The sequence below is a fragment of the Bolinopsis microptera genome, chromosome 5 (assembly GCF_026151205.1).
Source record: "Bolinopsis microptera isolate Bmic1 chromosome 5, MBARI_Bmic_1.0, whole genome shotgun sequence".
Lineage (NCBI taxonomy): Eukaryota > Metazoa > Ctenophora > Tentaculata > Lobata > Bolinopsidae > Bolinopsis > Bolinopsis microptera.
The window spans coordinates 13,080,172-13,103,318 of record NC_087076.1 but is presented as its reverse complement, the minus strand read 5'-3'; the positions used below and the strand labels follow the sequence as shown (position 1 = coordinate 13,103,318).

The 23,147-nt window shown below is 39.8% G+C and overlaps 3 protein-coding genes across 3 annotated transcripts in view; 2 read left to right on the top strand and 1 right to left on the bottom strand.

Moving 5' to 3' along the window:
- Window positions 1-23,147, top strand: part of LOC134815976 (uncharacterized) — a 578,562-nt gene that overhangs the window by 1,762 nt on the left and 553,653 nt on the right. The window lies entirely within an intron of this gene.
- Window positions 1-23,147, bottom strand: part of LOC134815848 (WASH complex subunit 5-like) — a gene marked incomplete at its 3' end in the record, with an annotated part of 32,822 nt that continues 9,675 nt past the window's right edge. Inside the window, 10 exon segments of the mRNA XM_063824431.1 lie at window positions 1-776; window positions 929-1,108; window positions 1,279-1,485; window positions 1,711-2,021; window positions 2,389-2,582; window positions 2,828-3,004; window positions 7,771-7,871; window positions 8,019-8,097; window positions 8,968-9,065; window positions 16,238-16,322. Of these exon segments, the coding sequence (XP_063680501.1) occupies window positions 1-776; window positions 929-1,108; window positions 1,279-1,485; window positions 1,711-2,021; window positions 2,389-2,582; window positions 2,828-3,004; window positions 7,771-7,871; window positions 8,019-8,097; window positions 8,968-9,065; window positions 16,238-16,322 (2,208 nt within the window).
- On the top strand, window positions 15,304-16,212 carry LOC134815851 (uncharacterized). The gene is made up of 3 exons (XM_063824433.1): window positions 15,304-15,551; window positions 15,707-15,803; window positions 15,952-16,212. Exons 1-3 carry the CDS (start codon window positions 15,393-15,395, stop codon window positions 16,107-16,109), a joined length of 414 nt encoding a protein of 137 aa, XP_063680503.1. The 5' UTR covers window positions 15,304-15,392; the 3' UTR covers window positions 16,110-16,212.

Here is a 23,147-nt window from a genome sequence, read left to right as displayed (position 1 = left end):
TGACGAAGGAATGTATTGCATTCCTGCTCCACGTTGTAGTTAATAATCCTCATAACCTCTTCCTGCCACATCTTCAGCCCAAATATATTCAGATAATCCTGAATGTACTCGAATGACCGCCTAAAACCGTCAGTTTTTGAAGATAACCGTAAGAGAACCTGGGGCAAATCATTAGACACTCCCTTCTGATTGAAAACCAGCGCATTGTGGAATGCTTTAGCTACCCTCGTAACCAGCTCCTTCCTTATTCCATCTTCTAGAAGCTTCTTAGGATCTATCTTAATCACACCTACCAGAGTAGACTTCATCATCAACATACCATCAGTAAAGACAGATATAGCGTGGGTAAGTTTAGCAACCTTGTACCGCTCATTGAGCTGAGCGTAGTCCTTCAGCTTGTCCTTGTCAAGTCTGGTAGGAACCTCCACCATGTCATGAGTCAGAACTTTAACAATCTCCTCCAGCAACGAGAACATGGACTGGGGGATGATTTGGAGAACTTTCCTGACGTAGGATACCAGAGCTTTGCTGTAGCACTCACTGACGGACCTGAAGTCTTCAGTACCTGCTTCTCCTATTCTCACCAGGGGCAGATCCAGAGCTGAGCCCAGTTTCAGGAAGGTCGCTCGGAGCTTCTTAACCAATCCTGGGTCTTTCTTGATGAGGTTCTGCATGAACTTGGTGTAGTCGTCTATTATGTACCAGGCGTAGGATAAGTCTCCAATTATCTGAATCTGAATCAGCACCTCTTCTTTTACGTTTATTGTTCGGATCATCTGAAAAATGAGAATTAAATTAAACAATCTGATACTCTGCCGGATATAATACTAACAGCTAGAAACACGAATAATGTGACTGTAATTAGCATGCACCCTCCGCAGAGTCCATAGTCCATGAGAATTTAAGAAGATAATCCAGTTCATCTGACCTGATGAAGATAAGACCTGGTGTCGGTGAGGAACTGCCTGATCTGCCAGTTACTCTCCAGCTGATGGAACTCCTGGACCTCCTCTATAGCCTGTATCAGCTGGGCTATCTTCCTTCCCGCCATCGTGTGATCATTGTAGTCAATATCAGCCGTCTGCTTTGCTATCTCTCGGAACCACGCCTGGGCTCAGTTTCAAGCGGTTAGTAAAGCTCTGCCAACATTTCTTATAATATATTATTCATATATCTTGTTAATGAAATATAAACTTTCCTCGTGTCTGAATTTCCAACTATGTTGCTATAGAAAGGCAAGCCCTACCTCTAAAGGAAATATTCCCTCAAATAACTAACCTGTAGATTATCGTTCTTGTCAACCCTAGCAAGAGGTTTCGTGCCACTGAACACGTCAGCTAACTCAAGGAGTCGCTCCCCCGTTTCCTTCTGACAAGAGTTCCACTTCTCTTCCTTCCTGTCCAGGAGGAACTTGAACATGTCCTTCAGCACTAGTTCCAGCTGAGCCGTGTTTAGAAGTAGTGCCACCACCTCACTTAGCTGTGTCTGAGAGGTGGGGTGTCAGATCTTAACTTTTGTGCGAACGCTATAACGTATCTTACTACATATATAAAGCGAGACGGTTTATAGTATACTAGTTAACTAGTAAGTATAACGCATCGATTCTTTTCTGTTTTGGAGAATATTGTATAAACCATATCGTTGAACAGGAAAGTATTTACTTAAGTAAAGTCTCTCTAAAAATGTGATGAATTAACTAAAAAAGCTAACATTATGAGACATGACGGTGTCATAAAGTTGTTTACACTTCTTTTGAGAGGGAGGGGTAGCTGTGTGTAACATCATCCATCTCAACGTACAGTTACACTCTCTTAGAAACGTCATCAGCTTAGGAATGTGGTCCAAAACGTAGTCCTCGACTAGCACTCCCTCTTGAAGTAGCTTGAGGGCTCTGTCGCAGAGTTTGGGGATGCTTTGCACGTGCTTGCGCGACACCGCGCGCACGTTGTCGAACGTGTTGTTGAGTGCGGTGCGTGCGGCACGAAATCCCTCCCATTCCAGAACAAGGTTTACTGTAAGGCCTGAATATAAATATGTATTAATTAAGGTATGGTTTTATTTCCTGATTTTGAATGTATACCCAAATATGCTTTTATTTAAAGAAGAAAATTCTCGTTCAAACAGAGGGTGGTACTGGTTAGTGGCAGGATACCGTTACAGGGTGTTTCAAATTAAAAGAGAAGTATCCAAAAAGAACATCCTCGCCAAGCTTTTGAATCACCCTGTAGATTGTTTATTATATTCCCTCTTAGTAGTGGAATTAGTTATTAGTGGTTAGTGACAGGATCCTGTTAGATTGTTTATATAGCCTCAGGGTTTATATAGCCTCAGGGTTTATATTCCATCAGGGTTTATATAGCCTCAGGGTTTATATAGCCCAGTACTGACCCATGTAAACATCCAGAACCCAGTTATCAGGGAAATGTTTATCTACAATCTCCCTCATGACTGCCTGCTGGTTGTGGAGGATGTCCGGAGCGAAGTAGAGGATGATGTAGAGCATGCTGGCCTGGGTGGACAGGGCCACTGATCTGTGTTCCGGGAGAGGGTAGTTCGACATCTGGTTATACACATCATCTGATCTGGGGACAGTTTGTTAGCTAGATTACAAAAGGTCGGATATGTAATGTACAATGTACAATGCACAGTGTACAATGTACAGTGTACATCTAGTATTGATGTCGGATAATACCATTACCAAATCTATATGGTAAATTTACTTCAATTAATTAAACATCTGAGCATTACTTGTGACAAAAACCCAAAATTAAACTCAGAGACCATAAGCTCATAAGTAAAGACAAAGGGAACCAAGACAGTGACCAACCTGAGTCGTCCTATAGCCATGTTAACAAAGTCCTGTCTGATAGGAACCCTGCCGAAGTAACTTATAGGGTAGTTAGCAGGTCTCCGTGAAGCTCCTCCTCCTCCTACCCCTGTGCTCCGTAACAACTTACACACATCATCTATGTGAGAGTCTACTGCTGCCTTGTTTGCGTTATATCTAGAGAGGGTTACTGGTTAATGTGAGAGTCTACTGCTGCCTTGTTTGCGTTATATCTAGAGAGGGTTACTGGTTAATGTGAGAGTCTACTGCTGCCTTGTTTGCGTTATATCTAAAGAGGGTTACTGGTTAATGTGAGAGTCTACTGCTGCCTTGTTTGCGTTATATCTAGAGAGGGTTACTGGTTAATGTGAGAGTCTACTGCTGCCTTGTTTGCGTTATATCTAAAGAGGGTTACTGGTTAATGTGAGAGTCTACTGCTGCCTTGTTTGCGTTATATCTAAAGAGGGTGACTGGTTAATGTGAGAGTCTACTGCTGCCTTGTTTGCGTTATATCTAGAGAGGGTTACTGGTTAATGTGAGAGTCTACTGCTGCCTTGTTTGCGTTATATCTAGAGAGGGTTACTGGTTAATGTGAGAGTCTACTGCTGCCTTGTTTGCGTTATATCTAGAGAGGGTTACTGGTTAATGTGAGAGTCTACTGCTGCCTTGTTTGCGTTATATCTAGAGAGGGTTACTGGTTAATGTGAGAGTCTACTGCTGCCTTGTTTGCGTTATATCTAAGGGGTCGTTCACATATTACGTAATCAGCCGAGGGGGGGGGGGGGGGTTTCCAAATGCTTACGGTTGATTACGGGGGGGGGGGGGGGGGGGGGATGAACGGTGAAGCATTTGTTGATTTTGGAAAACGATCAGCTGAACCCCAGCAGAACGGTGAAGCATTTGTTGATTTTGGAAAACGATCAGCTGAACCCCAGCAGAACGGTGAAGCATTTGTTGATTTTGGAAAACGATCAGCTGAACCCCAGCAGAACGGTGAAGCATTTGTTGATTTTGGAAAACGATCATGAATGTATGAAACTGCACTGGGTAACGCAGGGGTAAGGTGTGATACGATCACGAGTAAATTTCGTTGAATGACCATAAGTTTAAAAAGTTGCATTGAATATTGAGTTTTATTTCTCTTAGATGTGAAAAATATTGCAATTTACTTTATATCAAAAATAAAACATACTCCTATCTAATTCTATGTACCTCTTATCGAGGTTCATAGATAAGATAATAGCTTATAAACTATTATCTTATCTATGTACCTCGATAAGAGTACAGTGTAGCACAGTTTAACTACGGGACTAATATATATCTTGAGACAAGTAAGTAAACAAGGAGGAATGTTGAAACAAGGAGGAATGTTGAAGCCATTTCTTACAGCTTCTCCGACCTCAAGTTCACTAAGGGGTCGTTCACATATTACGTAATCAGCAGGGGGTGGGGGGGTTTCAAATGCTTACGGTTGATTACGGGGGGGGGGGGGGGGGGGGGGGGGTTTGGTCGTTGATTGCGTGATCAAAATTTTAATTTCTTACCGATTTTCGAAATACCGATTGGACAATTTTCGTTAATTATGTACGGTAATCAAAATGTTCGTTTTTTAAACCAATTTTCGTTTAGTAAGTGCTTTGCGATTATTTCATTCATTAATCCGTTGTGATAGCTTTTAATAAATAAATGACTTAACATGAACATGTAATAGATAGTAATAAATTAAATCAGTTATAAAATTAAATCAGTAATAAAATTAAATCAACAACAAAATTACACAATATCTAGATACGTTTAAGAACCTAGAGCTCTTTCAAAGCAGCTCTTACACTTACAGCGGGTAGTGTCTTCATGCTTGGGAACTGACAAAATTTAGTCAGGGCTTCGACGTAGGTCAGGTTTGCAGCTCTGTGCCTAACCATTAACGGGGGGGGGGGGGGGGTGTCTAATCTTGATTACGTAATATAGGAGGGGGGTTGGGTCTTGATTACGGGGGGGGGGGGGGGGGGGGGGGTGTCTAATCTTGATTACGTAATATAGGAGGGTGGTTGGGTCTTGATTACGGGGGGGGGGGGGGGGGGGGGGGGGGGGGGTCAAACCTTATCACAGATCATAGTAACAGACTGAAGTGTAGCACAGTTTACCTACCATACTATAAGTTATATCTTGATGCAAGCTAGTAAGGTATCTTGATGCACGCAAACTACAGTGAAATTCTTTTTTGGACGGCCCTATTTAACTTGAACAGTGACAAATTTTAATTTAATTTAAATTTATCACAGATCATAGAAACAGACTGTAGTGTAGCACAGTTTACCTACCTTACTCGGGAATATTATAGCGGGTTAATTTATGACTGGGAAAATTAATAACCGGGAAAAATATGGCGGAATTTCCCAAAACCCGCCAAATTATCCCGGTCATGTATTTACCGGTGGCCGACCTTTCAAGTTTTTTTTCAGAGGTCAACAAATTTTCAACCGAAATTTCTGTTTTTGTTACTTGTTAAAAAAGTTATTTCAATTTACAGTTACTGATATTACTCAGAAATAGAAAAAAAGACACGTCTAGTATTTAAAGGAAAATAAATCTATAGCAATAATAAGTCAAATCTTCATTAAAGCGTATTCTCATTCTCATTATCGCTAATGTCCCCTCCATTATCATTATTGATATCCCCCTGCTGCTGACCGTCAAATTCGAAGTTGTATTGTTGTCTTAACAAGACTTTCATTTTGTCCGCTAATGGGGCTACTGCTCTGAAGGTCAGCCGCGGGAGCTTAATTTCCTGCCCACCGCTTGGTATTGGGGAACGTCTTGGCTTTGCATCTTCAACTGCTCCAGTAATCAATCCACCGTGGACCATGAAATAGTGGCACAGTTTACTCACTTCATGGGCAAGAAAAGTGAGAATCACGGTCCACCCTGAAATCTGATTTCTATAACCAAATTGTGATTTTTATAACGAAATTATGGTAGCAACCGCCAATAAAGTTACAGCCCTCCATCCACTGCTTCAAAAGTCTTCTCTAGCACATATGAGACTTCAGGTAAAATATGATGATCACCACCCCCTTGGAACCCCATAATCTGAGTCGGCGGGTTTTTTTATGACTGGTAAAATTTTTGACCGGGAAAAATATGGCGGAATCTTCGCCCAGACTGTATCAATTTAAGGCACCCGCTCCCTTCTTTGGTTTACGATAATTATCGTGAACAAAGTTAGAGTCTGGTGTTCAACAAATTTTAGATCTCTATTAACATGGTTTTTTAGACACCTAAATATGCCGATTTCCGGGTTTTTTTCAGCGTTAAATTTTAGCAGCTGGTTGCTTTTTTCCTTTTTATCTTTAACAATATAATAGAATAGACTATTTTGATCTACCTTTTGAACGACTTCTGATACGACTGATTAAGATTTCTCCTTAGAACACGGTTGTATTTGCTTTATCAGGGCTTTAACTTTCAGTTCTGTTCCTTTTACCAGGTTTCAGTCTCACGTAACTCCGCATTTCATTTTTTTTTAAATCTTATTTTTATCTGATATCGAGTGATATTTGTAAAAAAGTTGAACTATTTAAGTATTGCCATATTCGTATCCTATTGTTTTAGCCTTTAAAAAAAGCACCAGACCCGCAGCAATGACGAAAGTATTCTGTTTTCTACTAGTGCTAGGACTGATCGCTCTGACTCAGTGTCAGCCTCCAATAAGACGATCAGCTGAACCCCAACAGAACGGTGAACCATTTGTTGATTTTGGAAAACGATCAGCTGAACCCCAGCAGAACGGTGAACCATTTGTTGATTTTGGAAAACGATCAGCTGAACCCCAGCAGAACGGTGAACCATTTGTTGATTTTGGAAAACGATCAGCTGAACCCCAGCAGAACGGTAAACCATTTCTTGATTTTGGAAAACGATCAGCTGAACCCCAGCAGAACGGTGAACCATTTGTTGATTTCGGAAAACGATCAGCTGAACCCCAGCAGAACGGTGAACCATTTGTTGATTTTGGAAAACGATCAGCTGAACCCCAGCAGAACGGTGAACCATTTGTTGATTTTGGAAAACGATCAGCTGAACCCCAGCAGAACGGTGAACCATTTGTTGATTTTGGAAAACGATCAGCTGAACCCCAGCAGAACGGTGAACCATTTGTTGATTTTGGAAAACGATCAGCTGAACCCTCAACCCCAGCAGGGACCCCAATAATGCTAACTTGTATGAAACTGCACTGGGTAACGCAGGGGTAAGGTGTGATACGATCACGAGTAAATTTTGTTGAATGACCATAAGTTTAAAAAGTTGCATTGAATATTGAGTTTTATTTCTCTTAGATGTGAAAAATATTGCAATTTACTTTATATCAAAAATAAAACATACTCCTATCTAATTCTATGTACCTCTTATCGAGGTTCATATATAAGATAATAGCTTATAAACTATTATCTTATCTATGTACCTCGATAAGAGTACAGTGTAGCACAGTTTAACTACGGGACTACTATATCTTGAGACAAGTAAGTAAACAAGGAGGAATGCTGAAACTAAATACGGTAAATTCAGCCATTTCTTACAGCTTCTCCGACCTCAAGTTCACTAAGGGGTCGTTCACATATTACCTAATCAGCAGAGGGGGGGGGGGTTTCAAATGCTTACGGTTGATTACGGGGGGGGGGGGGGGGGTCAAACCTTGATTACGTTATATAGGGGGGGGGTTCGGTCTTGATTACGGTTGATTACGAAGGGGAGGGGGGGGGGGGGGAAAAATTGCCAAAATATTGATTACGTAATATGTGAACGACCCCTAAAGAGGATTACTGGTTAATGTGGGGTTGACATACAGTTATCAATTATTATAAATGTAAAAAATATTTTGATATTCGTTATATATCACTAATTTTCACACATGTTTACAAAACGAATGTTAAGTGAAAATGAACCTGTGGTAAGCGACCAGGATCCTTTCTCTGACAGTGCCGTTGTATTTAATGTCGATCACGTGCAACATTACCCCGTACAGGTACAGGCTCTCACATAACAACTGCGGTATTATTGGAGAAGGTTGTGCGAAAAGAGGTTGTTAACTAGTTAAATCTTGAGATGAGAACGTTTGGGTATTTTGTTGGATTGGCTAACAGTACCCCTACATATTATTATAAAGTTGGCAACCTTTTCCCACAGTTGGTACCTGTTTGCCTTCAGTATCCATGAAGACAGTCTCCAGTGACTGTTGTATGTAGATACCCTCTTCCAACTCCTCCATAAACCTGACACACAGCATTATTGATACCACCCAAACATTAAACAACCACCTAACCACACAAACAAGAAATGCGGCCGCTTTTCTTTTGTGGATGGCCGCTAAATTTCCCGATCCGGGATGAAGTATTCTATCATATTCCATACCAGTACCACCTGGGGACCCCAGTCTTTGCTGTTTATAAGCATGCAGATATGGCGGAGTGACAGGCCGAGCGCCGCCCAGTTGATATAATTCTATATTGAATTTGAAAATCGTGTATATTTCTATGTAACTATATGTTTATTGTTTATGCAACCTGACACGGATCTGTGCAAAATAGTAATACTAACTCAAAATAATAATACAATGCTATCAATTAGTCCCTATCGGGATGCGTACATGGTAAAATTAACAATGTACTTGAACATTTCAGCACTGCGCGCCAACAATTGTTTAATTCAGATGATCGCGCAAAATAACTTTGCGCAGGCAGACACGTGGGCGATAACTAGACTGGGGGCGAGGGCACGCACGCACGCACGCACGCACGGTCGCAAAGCTACCATATACAAAAAAAACCTCGATCGCTAACCCTTGTCCTTGACTCTTTTGCGCCTTCGGCACTTTGAGTCATGGATCGGGAAAAAATACGAAAAAGAAAAGGTTAAATCAAGATTTTGATCCTAAATAAGAGCGCGTGAGAGGTAGTTACGACTTCAAGCTCCCTCGTTACCTGTTAATATAGTACTATGGCTTAGGGGGGAAGCCAAGGGGTATTTGTGATATTATGTGGGACTTTATTATGGGGAATTTCCAAAACCCATTAAAGTATTTCCCAAAATACCCCTTGGCTTCCCCCAGGTTTACTATACAGTTGACAGCATTGTAAATGAACCTGTTGATATCGCAGATATACTTGTAGACACTCTCGAACACCTTATAGAACCTCTTGAGTAGACCGAGGTGGTTTTCTCTGAATTCCTCGTCTCTGTCCTGGTGGAACAAGTTGTGGGGTTATTGAGGTTTATTGGACACTATTGAGGTTTGTTGGACACTATTGAGGTGTGTTGAACACTATTGAGGTGTGTTGGACACTATTGAGGTTTGTTGGACACTATTGAGGTGTGTTGGACACTATTGAGGTTTGTTGGACACTATTGAGGTGTGTTGGACACTATTGAGGTGTGTTGGACACTATTGAGGTGTGTTGGACACTATTGAGGTTTATTGGACACTATTGAGGTTTGTTGGACACTATTGAGGTTTATTGGACACTATTGAGGTTTATTGGACACTATTGAGGTTTGTTGGACACTATTGAGGTGTGTTGGACACTATTGAGGTGTGTTGGACACTATTGAGGTGTGTTGGACACTATTGAGGTGTGTTGGACACTATTGAGGTGTGTTGGACACTATTGAGGTGTGTTGGACACTATTGAGGTTTGTTGGACACTATTGAGGTGTATTGGACACTATTGAGGTGTGTTGAACACTATTGAGGTGTATTGGACACTATTGAGGTGTGTTGAACACTATTGAGGTGTGTTGAACACTATTGAGGTGTGTTGGACACTATTGAGGTGTGTTGGACACTATTGAGGTGTGTTGGACACTATTGAGGTGTGTTGGACACTATTGAGGTGTGTTGGACACTATTGAGGTGTGTTGGACACTATTGACGTTTGTTGGACACTATTGAGGTGTTTTGGACACTATTGAGGTTTGTTGGACACTATTGAGGTGTGTTGGACACTATTGAGGTGTGTTGGACACTATTGAGGTTTGTTGGACACTATTAAGGTTTGTTGGACACTATTGAGGTTTGTTGGACACTATTGAGGTTTGTTGGACACTATTGAGGTTTGTTGGACACTATTGAGGTTTGTTGGACACTATTGAGGTGTGTTGGACACTATTGAGGTGTATTGGACACTATTGAGGTTTGTTGGACACTATTGAGGTGTGTTGGACACTATTGAGGTTTATTGGACACTATTGAGGTTTGTTGGACACTATTGAGGTTTATTGGACACTATTGAGGTTTATTGGACACTATTGAGGTTTGTTGGACACTATTGAGGTGTGTTGGACACTATTGAGGTGTGTTGGACACTATTGAGGTTTGTTGGACACTATTGAGGTGTGTTGGACACTATTGAGGTGTGTTGGACACTATTGAGGTGTGTTGGACACTATTGTGTTGTGTTGGACACTATTGAGGTGTGTTGGACACTATTGAGGTTTGTTGGACACTATTGAGGTGTATTGGACACTATTGAGGTTTATTGGACACTATTGAGGTTTGTTGGACACTATTGAGGTTTATTGGACACTATTGAGGTTTGTTGGACACTATTGAGGTGTATTGGACACTATTGAGGTGTGTTGGACACTATTAAGGTGTGTTGGACACTATTGAGGTTTATTGGACACTATTGTGTTGTGTTGGACACTATTGAGGTGTGTTGGACACTATTGAGGTGTGTTGAACACTATTGAGGTGTGTTGGACACTATTGAGGTGTGTTGGACACTATTGAGGTGTGTTGGACACTATTGAGGTGTGTTGGACACTATTGAGGTGTGTTGGACACTATTGAGGTGTGTTGGACACTATTGAGGTGTGTTGGACACTATTGAGGTGTGTTGGACACTATTGAGGTGTGTTGGACACTATTGAGGTGTGTTGGACACTATTGAGGTTTGTTGGACACTATTGAGGTGTATTGGACACTATTGAGGTGTGTTGAACACTATTGAGGTGTGTTGGACACTATTGAGGTTTATTGGACACTATTGTGTTGTGTTGGACACTATTGAGGTGTGTTGGACACTATTGAGGTGTGTTGGACACTATTGAGGTGTGTTGGACACTATTGACGTTTGTTGGACACTATTGAGGTGTTTTGAACACTATTGAGGTTTGTTGGACACTATTGAGGTGTGTTGGACACTATTGAGGTGTGTTGGACACTATTGAGGTTTGTTGGACACTATTAAGGTTTGTTGGACACTATTGAGGTTTGTTGCACACTATTGAGGTTTGTTGGACACTATTGAGGTTTGTTGGACACTATTGAGGTTTGTTGGACACTATTGAGGTGTGTTGGACACTATTGAGGTGTATTGGACACTATTGAGGTTTGTTGGACACTATTGAGGTGTGTTGGACACTATTGAGGTTTATTGGACACTATTGAGGTTTGTTGGACACTATTGAGGTTTATTGGACACTATTGAGGTTTATTGGACACTATTGAGGTTTGTTGGACACTATTGAGGTGTGTTGGACACTATTGAGGTTTGTTGGACACTATTGAGGTTTGTTGGACACTATTGAGGTTTGTTGGACACTATTGAGGTTTGTTGGACACTATTGAGGTTTGTTGGACACTATTGAGGTTTGTTGGACACTATTGAGGTGTGTTGGACACTATTGAGGTGTATTGGACACTATTGAGGTTTGTTGGACACTATTGAGGTGTGTTGGACACTATTGAGGTGTGTTGGACACTATTGAGGTGTGTTGGACACTATTGAGGTTTGTTGGACACTATTGAGGTTTATTGGACACTATTGAGGTGTGTTGGACACTATTGAGGTGTGTTGGACACTATTGAGGTGTGTTGGACACTATTGAGGTTTGTTGGACACTATTGAGGTGTGTTGGACACTATTGACGTTTGTTGGACACTATTGAGGTGTTTTGAACACTATTGAGGTTTGTTGGACACTATTGAGGTGTGTTGGACACTATTGAGGTGTGTTGGACACTATTGAGGTTTGTTGGACACTATTAAGGTTTGTTGGACACTATTGAGGTTTGTTGCACACTATTGAGGTTTGTTGGACACTATTGAGGTTTGTTGGACACTATTGAGGTTTGTTGGACACTATTGAGGTGTGTTGGACACTATTGAGGTGTATTGGACACTATTGAGGTTTGTTGGACACTATTGAGGTGTGTTGGACACTATTGAGGTTTATTGGACACTATTGAGGTTTGTTGGACACTATTGAGGTTTATTGGACACTATTGAGGTTTATTGGACACTATTGAGGTTTGTTGGACACTATTGAGGTGTGTTGGACACTATTGAGGTGTGTTGGACACTATTGAGGTGTGTTGGACACTATTGTGTTGTGTTGGACACTATTGAGGTGTGTTGGACACTATTGAGGTGTGTTGGACACTATTGAGGTTTGTTGGACACTATTGAGGTGTATTGGACACTATTGAGGTTTATTGGACACTATTGAGGTTTGTTGGACACTATTGAGGTTTATTGGACACTATTGAGGTTTGTTGGACACTATTGAGGTGTATTGGACACTATTGAGGTGTGTTGGACACTATTAAGGTGTGTTGGACACTATTGAGGTTTATTGGACACTATTGTGTTGTGTTGGACACTATTGAGGTGTGTTGGACACTATTGAGGTGTGTTGAACACTATTGAGGTGTGTTGGACACTATTGAGGTGTGTTGGACACTATTGAGGTGTGTTGGACACTATTGAGGTGTGTTGGAAACTATTGAGGTTTGTTGGACACTATTGAGGTTTGTTGGACACTATTGAGGTTTGTTGGACACTATTGAGGTTTGTTGGACACTATTGAGGTTTGTTGGACACTATTGAGGTTTGTTGGACACTATTGAGGTGTGTTGGACACTATTGAGGTGTATTGGACACTATTGAGGTTTGTTGGACACTATTGAGGTGTGTTGGACACTATTGAGGTGTGTTGGACACTATTGAGGTGTGTTGGACACTATTGAGGTTTGTTGGACACTATTGAGGTTTATTGGACACTATTGAGGTGTGTTGGACACTATTGAGGTGTGTTGGACACTATTGAGGTGTGTTGGACACTATTGAGGTTTGTTGGACACTATTGAGGTGTGTTGGACACTATTGAGGTTTGTTGGACACTATTGAGGTGTGTTGGACACTATTGAGGTTTGTTGGACACTATTGAGGTTTGTTGGACACTATTGAGGTTTGTTGGACACTATTGAGGTGTGTTGGACACTATTGGGGTGTGTTGGACACTATTGAGGTGTGTTGGACACTATTGAGGTTTATTGGACACTATTGAGGTGTGTTGGACACTATTGAGGTGTGTTGGACACTATTGAGGTGTGTTGGACACTATTGAGGTTTGTTGGACACTATTGAGGTGTGTTGGACACTATTGAGGTGTGTTGGACACTATTGAGGTTTATTGGACACTATTGAGGAAGCAGGAGCACTATTGAGGAAGCAGGAGGTTTATGTTGAGAAATCAGGAGTTTGGACTTGATGGAAATTGGGAAACATGTGTCCAGTGTTTGACACAAGTTGGGAAGTAGGCGCTTTTACAATACTGTAATAAATCACAGATTGGTGTGAAGAGTGCTAAATGTTGACTCCAGCTGACAACAAAGGGATAGTCATCGCGTATCTGAGTCGCACACGCACAATGTGGCACTTTGTAGTTACCGACCTCATCAACTACCACGTGTGGCGCGCACTACCACTGTTTCTTGACCGAGAAAAGGAGTAATTCCAGTAATATTGTTACAATCATGTGTTTAACTCTGAGTGACTCTAGAAACAGAGCAGATGTGAGATTTCTTTCATAATAGAAGTGGAAATGCTAACTTAATTCTTAACTTATCCGGCTAATAGGGCAAACAGCGACCACCGCTTAAGAGCCGGTTAAGAGCCGTTTAAGAGTCGTTTAAGAACCGCTTAAGAGCCGTTTAAGAACCGGCTAAGAACCGGCTAAGAACCGGTTAAGAGCCGGTTTAGAGCCGGTTAAGAGCCGATGAGCGGCCGCTTAAGAACCGTCTAAGGACCGCTTAAGAACCGCTTAAGAACCGTTGAAGAACCGCCTCTAAAACTGCATTTAAACAACCTAAGAACCAACTTAGAGCCGTTTAAGAACCGGTTAAGAACCGTCTAAGGACCGCTTAAGAACCGGTTAAGAACCGCCTATAGAAAACAGATTTATAAATCTACTAATAAACTTAGAGCCGTTTAAGAACCGGTTAAGAACCGGATAAGAACCGGCTCTTAACCGGTTAAGAACCGCCTATAGAAAACAGATTTATAAATCTACTTATCAACCTAGATAAGTAACCGGTTAAGAACCGTTGTAGAACCGTCTCTAAACACCCAGACACGATTGCTAAACAAGTAAACAGTGAGAAGTTTGTAGACAAAAATTCTCCCGTCAATTTCAGACTTTTAATATGTTAATTTTCAGATTTACAATTGATTAAGAATGAATAGACGATATTTCATGAATAAATTTTCAGATTTTCAGATTTACAATTGGTTAAGAATGAATAGACGATATTTCATGAATAAATTGAAGTAATAGTTATAATGTACATCAATTACTGTGTTAAATCAATTACAATGTTAAATTACAGAATGAGTTTACAGATAAATCAGTATCCCGCCAAGGGTACCAATGCCACCCCATCTATGTTCAAGGTCTTCAGCTTCTGTTGTCCGGAAGTGGTGTTGAGGACTGCTGCCGCCAAGGTCTTGGCACGCTTCAGGTTGAGAGTGCTACCGTGGTGTCGTAGCGTCTCCTTAAATCGTGTAGGAGACACCAGGAGGGCTTCAGCGATGGGTCTGACGTTCCTCCAGAAGCCACGCTTCACGTTGATACTGTCGAGGGCTTCGTATAGGCCGCATCCAGTTCGATGCATCGTGTCCACCACAGATGAGTAGAAATCAGAGTAGACTTTATAAATCTGTTTTCTATAGGCGGTTCTTAACCGGTTCTTAAGCGGTCCTTAGACGGTTCTTAACCGGTTCTTAAACGGCTCTAAGTTGGTTCTTAGGTTGTTTAAATGCAGTTTTAGAGGCGGTTCTTCAACGGTTCTTAAGCGGTTCTTAAGCGGTCCTTAGACGGTTCTTAAGCGGCCGCTCAACGGCTCTTGACCGGCTCTAAACCGGCTCTTAACCGGCTCTTAACCGGTTCTTAAGCGGTTCTTAGCCGGTTCTTAGCCGGTTCTTAAACGGTTCTTAAGCGGCTCTTAAGCGGTTCTTAAACGGCTCTTAAACGGCTCTTAAACGGCTCTTAACCGGCTCTTAAGCGGTGGTCGGTCTTTGACCTACTTCCCACTTATCCGTAAAAAACGAAGCTAGTTAAATGTCTTAAAGAATCAGGCAGGTGCTGGCAAATAACGCGTTTAGCACAAAGAGAGCTCTCCTAACACCTCCCTCCACTGTCAAGCCTGCACACTATAAAACCCCACCACACATCCAATCTCTCATCATAATTCTCGTACTAATTCAACCTCAGAGACCACCCTAATCATGAAGCTTAGTTACATTGCCTCGCTGCTGTTAGTAGCTGCCCTAGCCGCTGTGCTGGCTAACAGACACGCTGTTGAGATCAGATCCCCCGGCAGAGTATTCGCTCACCAAGGCTATGATGTCAGGTTCAACTTTGGTATTCGCTCTCTAGACAGGAATGTAAGTATGGTTTAGTCGAGGTTAAGCTTTTTGTTGTGTTATGGTCCAGGATTCACTGCTGTATTCTTATTTCTTCTGAATTACGATTTCACATGTTTTTTATTGAGATTGTTTTAAGAAGACCTCATAATGACAAATTTATCCCACTATCCCAGGTGAGCCTGAACGAATCGATGGTCCAGATGAGCAAATACAATGCCACCTACCTACCCTTCAACTTCACCCTCAAGTCGGTTGTCGCCGATAATTCGAGTAAGTTATTAATATAATTATATACAGAGTAAAAAGGCTGCTCTTTTCAGTAGAAAGTAGATGGTATCATTGTTACAGACCACACCATAGTCATGGTCTCAAATTATTAGTAATATTATTGTAGCAGTGCTGAAAGTCACTTTTTCAGGCGTTGTACACGGTATACACGGACGTGTAAGGATCAGGAACGCTTCATGTGACCATGCTGGGAAATACCTGATTAAATACGGAGAAATGCGCAAGGGCAGGTCATTCAGGATTAAAATCAGTGGGTGTCAGGAACGAAACAACACCATCGCTTTGTAAGATGGAGAGTGGGACCTACTCTATGTGAATCAATGATGCTTTCATTTTCTGGATATGATTACAATTCAATTCTTGATATGAAAAACATTGTGTTTTCTTGAAATTGTTGTTTTCTTGTGTTTTAATACCTGTAAGTCTCCGTTTGCATCTAGTTTGTTGTTGAATGCTTCTACAGAGGTAAAGTAGGAGAAGTCTGATAATAGCGGACCGTACCTGAAAAATAAGAGGTTAACAGTCAAATATTCAACGAAATCTCAAAAATCTAAAAAGTAAGGGATCGTGTACAAATTACGTAAGCCTTATTTTATCGATTTTAGCCCCCCCCCCCCACCTTCCCCTTAAGATATATGGTGTACGAATAAAATGAGCCTAAGCTTTTCTAAAGCCCCTCCTTCTACACGTAATGTGCAAACGTACTTTGATAATTTCAATTTCCACCCTTTTCTCAACTTTCAAAATTCTAAAGGGTGGATTTGAACACACGGTAACAATTGTGGACTAGAGTACTTTTCCATACGACTTGGCTAAAGGATCCCAATCGGCTATCGGCCATCTAAGAATTGAGATTCGAGTTGCATACAATAGGTAGTGTTGCGATTAAGTTTAAGAGTTTAAGGGCAGTAGAATACCGAATGAACAGAGCTATTATTTTTTCTAACAAGATTACAGATTTCAGACACACATCATTTACCAGATCACTCGCTAACCGATGGTTTATATAATATATATTATGTCCACATCAAATCCACAAACTCTTTCATCTACACTCTACACTCTACAGGGTAACAGTACAGCCTTTGTTCGTGGTTACCCTGACACCCCCCCCCCCCCCCTGACAAGTCCTATAGTCGATGTGACTATTTATACTTGATATTGTTGAGCAACATGACTACGGGGAGCTAGAGAATACAGTTTGACGTGTACAGATAAATCTCATCAACCTTTAACCAGTATTTGAGAATTTATCGCTTTGACCATTGGCTCGATAACTGAGCAGCAAGATTCGTCGCACTCGAAATTGCAGCTTATTGAAGGGGCTTCGCTACCCAATCTTATTAACAAAAGCATGTGGATATAACGTCGTGTTGACAATGGATCCCATCAACTCCTCGCAGCGAGACTAGAGAAGAGTAAAACTTGCTTTTAAAGTTGCAGAGTTATTAATAGCATAATATATAGATGGTCCTGATTGCTAACTGGTCGCAGTGATAGTAAATCGAGCGAGCAACCGCATCTAGCAGCAACCGGGACTGTCAAATTTGTGTTTTTTTCCTTCATTGATAACGTTCCTGTCACAGGATGTAAACTATTTCCTCTCTACAACCTCAGGTACTTTGAATTAGTTTTAGTTATTATTACACACAATTCATATATATATGCTATATAGCTTATATATAAGCTATTATTTATTACTGTCATCTTCAACATTGAATTAGAATATTTTGAACTAAAAATAAACCTGCTGAACGACTTGTGTCACCCTTAATCCATACCTTACTGTACTATGCTTTGCTGATTATATTACCGAGGAATTATTAGTTCTTCATTATTGCCAAAAAAAAGTGGGCGTAAAATTATGTTCGGCGAGATTCGGACCCTCGATTTGCTGATTAAGAGCAGACATGCTAACCAACTAAGCCACACGGTCATGTGTAGTGAAGTAATATTGGTATATATATTATCGCGCGTTTCTGCTAATTCTACGATGCTGAAAAAAGACACCTTAGGCTCGCGGTTAGTCTCGCGTGAGTGCAAGCCTGAGTATGAGATTTAAACGAATCTCGAAAAAAAATCTCGCACAAAACTCGCGCGCGTTACGTCGAAGTTTTCACAATATAAACAAGTGATATAATACACGTGATCGCACGCCATGCTAAGTTCCTAATTTGTGTGTCCCTCAACTTTTAAATTAAATTTTTTCTGTTTTCTTATTTATTTTCTTGTTATATTTTTTCTGTGTTTATTTACAAATTTTGTGCGATAAGCCTAACTCACAGTCTCGCCTTAATCTTGACCTGGGATTTTTTGTACGCACCCTGTAAGTAAGATAATTATAATTGTAAGGTGATAATTTACAGGTTTTGTCATTGACTTGTGTTTTAGGGTTTGAAACCTGGTTAGAAGAGGAGCTACCCAGTTGTTGTGCGTACGGACAGAGGGTCACCACTGGTATAATTTAGGTTGGTATTTACTATTTATACATGAAGTTGGTTTATAACTGCTATGTTTTTAGTTATTAGTATCAATAGTTTACGAAATGCAATCAGGCTGGGTTTTTATTGTCGACTTGTGTTTTAGGGTTTAGAAGAGAAAGCTAGTTGGTGTGCGTACGGACAGAGGGCCACTATTGTAGTCTACCTCAGGTAATATAAATTAGTTTTAGTTATCAACATACACAATACACATGCAGTGTCCAAAATGGAATTGAACATATTTATATGATTATATATGGACACGTTCATTGAAGTTTGAGGAAATTGGTAAATTTCTAAAACAGCGTTTTTGACGATAGTGGTTTAATTTTAACATATATTAATCTAGCGTGTTCATAAGTTCTGAACATTAGCCACGTGACCCATACTTCCATATGCACTGCTCAAAAATAAAATGTATTGCTTTTTGGCACTATTATGTAAAAAATGTCACATTTTTGTGACATTGTTTACCATAGCTGCCCAATTAGCATTTTTTGGTCTAAAATATAGTAAATTAGGTCAATCTAACAATTATGATTTAATGTAGGCCTAAAGGGCAGTGATCGAACGGCTTTAAGGCTACATTTCGTAAACTTTGTCACACTCAGAATACGAGACCTCTTTTCTACTGTGAGGTGTCCTCAAAACCCTTTCAACTCATTATTTGATAGTTCTTCTGCCAATCATAGCCCTAAAATATGTTGTTTTGAAAAGTTAACAAATACATGCACTTGGCTATTGGGAAATGATGTAAATTCTGTCACATTATATGGAATTTGAAATTCTGGGCGAATTTCCGAAATCAATTATATCTGATTTTGGTTTGGAAGGCGGGAAAACTCTATATAAGGACGATACACGGATACAGTTGATTGAAGTATAGGGCAGTTGATGTAAACATCGTCACAAAATGATACGAAATCGTAAATGGACACGTTCATGTTGAAGTTTAAGGATATTGGTAAACCAAAAAAATAGCGTGTTCAGAAGTTCTGGACATTAGCCACGTGACCCATACTTCCATATACACGGCTCAGAAATACAATTTATTGTTTTTAGGCACTATAATGTAAAAAATGTCACATTTTTGTTACTGTGTTAACCATAGCTGCCCAATTAGCATTTTTTGGTTTAAAATATAGTAGATTAGGTCATTCTAACAATGCAATTATGATACAACATTTGGCTAAAGGGCAGGGATCGAACGGTTTTAAGGCAATATTTCGTAAACTTTGTCACACTCAGAATACGATACCTCTTTTATACTGTGAGGTGTCCTCAAAACCCTTTCAACTCTTTATTTGATGGTTCTTCTACCAATCATAGCCCTAAAATATGTTGTTTTGAAAAGTTAGCAAATACATGCACTTATTGGGAAATGATGTAAATTCTGTCACATTATATGGAATTTAAAATTTTGGGTGAATTGCCGAAATCATTTATATCTGATTTAGGTTTGGAAGGCGGGAAAACTCTATATAAGGACGATGCACGGATAGAGCTGATTCAAGTTAAGGGCAGTTGATGTAAAAATTGTCACAATAATAATAAGGGCAGTTGATATGAAAGAAAATCTATCTAACTAATGCAATGGCTGATGTGATGAAATTTACATTTCTTCAAGACCCTATTTTGAAGAAACATGCCTCGATTAGAATTCAATATTCTTCCAGGAATTATTAGTAGGTTATTATTCAGCAAATCAGAACTCAAGTTTAACAATTCTGAGTTTAATTTTACTAAGTTACCGAAATGTGACGAAATTCACTTTTCCTGCCCCAGCAGTATAATTTCAATGTGATGAAAAATGGGCATGGGTTTCTATATTTCCTTATCTCTGAATTAATCATTTTAAACTATAATTAGGACTGTTGATGTGAAAGAAAGTGTATCTAAATTTTACAATGACGTATGTGACGAAATTTACATTTCTTGACCCTATTTTGAAGAACCATACCCCGATTAGAATTCAATATTCTTCCAGGAATTATTAGTAGGTTATTATTCAGCAGATCATCAGAACTCAAGTTTGACAATTCTGAGTTTAATTATACTAAGTTACCGAAATGTGACGAAATTCAGTTTTCCTGCCCCAAAAGTATAATTTCAATGTGATGAAAAATGGGCATGGGTTTCTATATTTCCTTTATCTCTGAATTAATCATTTCAAACTATAATTAGGACAGTTGATGTAAAAGAAAATGTATCTAAATTTTACAATGACGTATGTGACGAAATTTACATTTCTTGACCCTATTTTGAAGAACCATACCCCGATTAGAATTCAATATTCTTCCAAGAATTATTGGTAGGTTATTTTTCAGCAAATCAGAACCCAAGTTTAACAATGCTGAGTTTGATATCACTAATTTACCGAAATGTGACGAAATTTACTTTTCCTGCCCCAACAGTATAATTTCAATGTGATGAAAAATGGGCATGGGTTTCTAATTTCTATATTTCCTGTATAAATCCATTCCAACTATAATAAGGGCAGTTGATATGAAAGAAAATCTATCTAACTAATGCAATGGCTGATGTGACGAAATTTACATTTCTTGCCCCTATTTTGAAGAATCATACCTCAATTAGTATATAATGTTACTTTATCACCATCACTATGTCGATAAACACGGAGCAAATAAAGTTATAATATTTTTTGTGTGACGAAATTTACAAATTTTTATCCTGTTCAGGTGTTGAAATTTATCCAATGTTAACATATCACTGCCATATAATAATTTATATGACCGGCGTATGGTTGAAATATTGTTAATTGATCCATAGTACGTAATATAGGGTGTTTAAGTTGGTATACTAATATCTACTCAATTTCACACATGTTGAGATATCATACAAATTTATGTGACTAAATTTACCTATTTCTGCCTTCTGTATTTGTATTTGCCTATAACAATGAAATATGTGAACAATTCCAAACACATTCAGCTCACAAAATAATGCTAAACTATTCGGCATTTCTTGTCAGGATGTCATAAACATCCCTCATATAAATTTCTTAAATGTGTGACGGAGTTTACATGGTGCTACCATTTAAGGAAAAAGTCGCTAAATATGTAGGTAGATAATAGTCATATACAGCTATTCTATGAATTGGAAATTCGAAAATTTGGTCAAACACGGCAACAAGGGGTCCATATAAACTCCGTCACGTTTTTATAGTGTGACAAAGTTTACAACTCACTGCCGGCCGCATTTAAGCGATATCTTATCGTCTGATAAAGATATCGTTATGCGACAAAGTTTATCTAGAGGATGAAACGATTATCTTAGGGTTAGAGGGTTTATATAGTTTCATAGTGTGACACATTTTACATCATCGTGCCATTCAGTAGGGTCACTAATATTTACCAATATCCTCAAACTTCAATGAACGTGTCCATATAATATTTGTGATCAAAATTTTGAAAGTTTCAAATCGAATCATGCACTATCAGCCAGTGTAGACGTTTCGAACATCGAACTAATCATTGTCTTAACAATGTTTGCGATGTTCATGTTGGTTATATATATTTTAAAAATCCATTCTCTTCAGAGACTGTCTAATCAAGCCTAATGAGTATGATGATAATGTGCGGTGGTGTGTTGCTGTTAACACTAATCAGCGATGTGACGTCATCAAACCAAGTCAGCGATGTGGCCTCATCAAACCAAGTCAGCGATGTGACGTTATCAAATAAAGTCAGCAATGTGACGTCATCAAACAAAACCACATTCTCCAATCCCCAAGGTTGGTTTGGTTATTTCTAATGTTAGTATTATAGATTATAGAAGCAATACATTCATACTGAATATGGGTAATTTTTTGTTATTTTTACCTTGGTTAAAAATCGATTATCAAACAGCACTTTTTCTGATGGGTGCTTGCTCGCAAATTGAATGGTTTTCCCTGTGATTGATCACGATCTGCTCCAATCGGTCAACTTAGCCAATATTTCAATCATACATGGCACTTTATCACTTGATGACAAAGACATTATGAATAAAATGAAGTTAATAAAGATAATTGTCAGTTGAAAAGACATGGAGAGACGACGGGAAATGTGGTGCCCATAGCCTCGTGAACACTGCAAACGGGTTGATAATTTCGGAGTGTAATCCTGATGGGGAGAGCCCTTGTTGCAACCCTGATATTTTACCGGCGGGACATTGTGGTTACTCTCGTTACTATTGCAACTGTGAGGGATGTATAGACTACAGAAATGTGTCAAAATGGAGAGATGAAGGTACAAAATCATTTTCAGTAATAGGTAAAATTAATTAGAATACTTTAATCTATATTATATTGTCGGCCGGGTGGTGTAGTGGTAACAAGATCGCCTCCCAAGCAGAAGACCCGGGTTCAAATCCGGTCGGATGCAAGTCGGCCAGTTACCAAGCTGTGATTTGGTACAGCTTCGGCTGATGATACACACTCTCTGGCTCGTAGGATTAACCCCCCATACAGCAGCTAGTATAGTGCCTCGGCACAGAGTGGCTTAGGGTTACTGAAAAAGGAGATAAGCACCTCAGGCCATCCCAACGTTCGGGAGCAGACGTGGGCGCCGCCGAAAATGCTGCAGCGGCGGCGTGAGGCCGTATTTCACTCGGCGGCGTATTGGCGGCTGGAACCAATTTTTTGGCAACATAGTCATTGTACCACTGACTGACATCTTATAAGCTAATGTACACTTTGTATGCTAAGGTTCATTTCAAAATTGAATGACGATTTGAAAGAGCAACTATTTATACTCTGTTCAGCAACAAGCAGATATTCGGCTACGATTTTTTTAACTGTTTAGGCAAAAATTTGACATTCGGCGCGCCGATCGAAATTTATCGG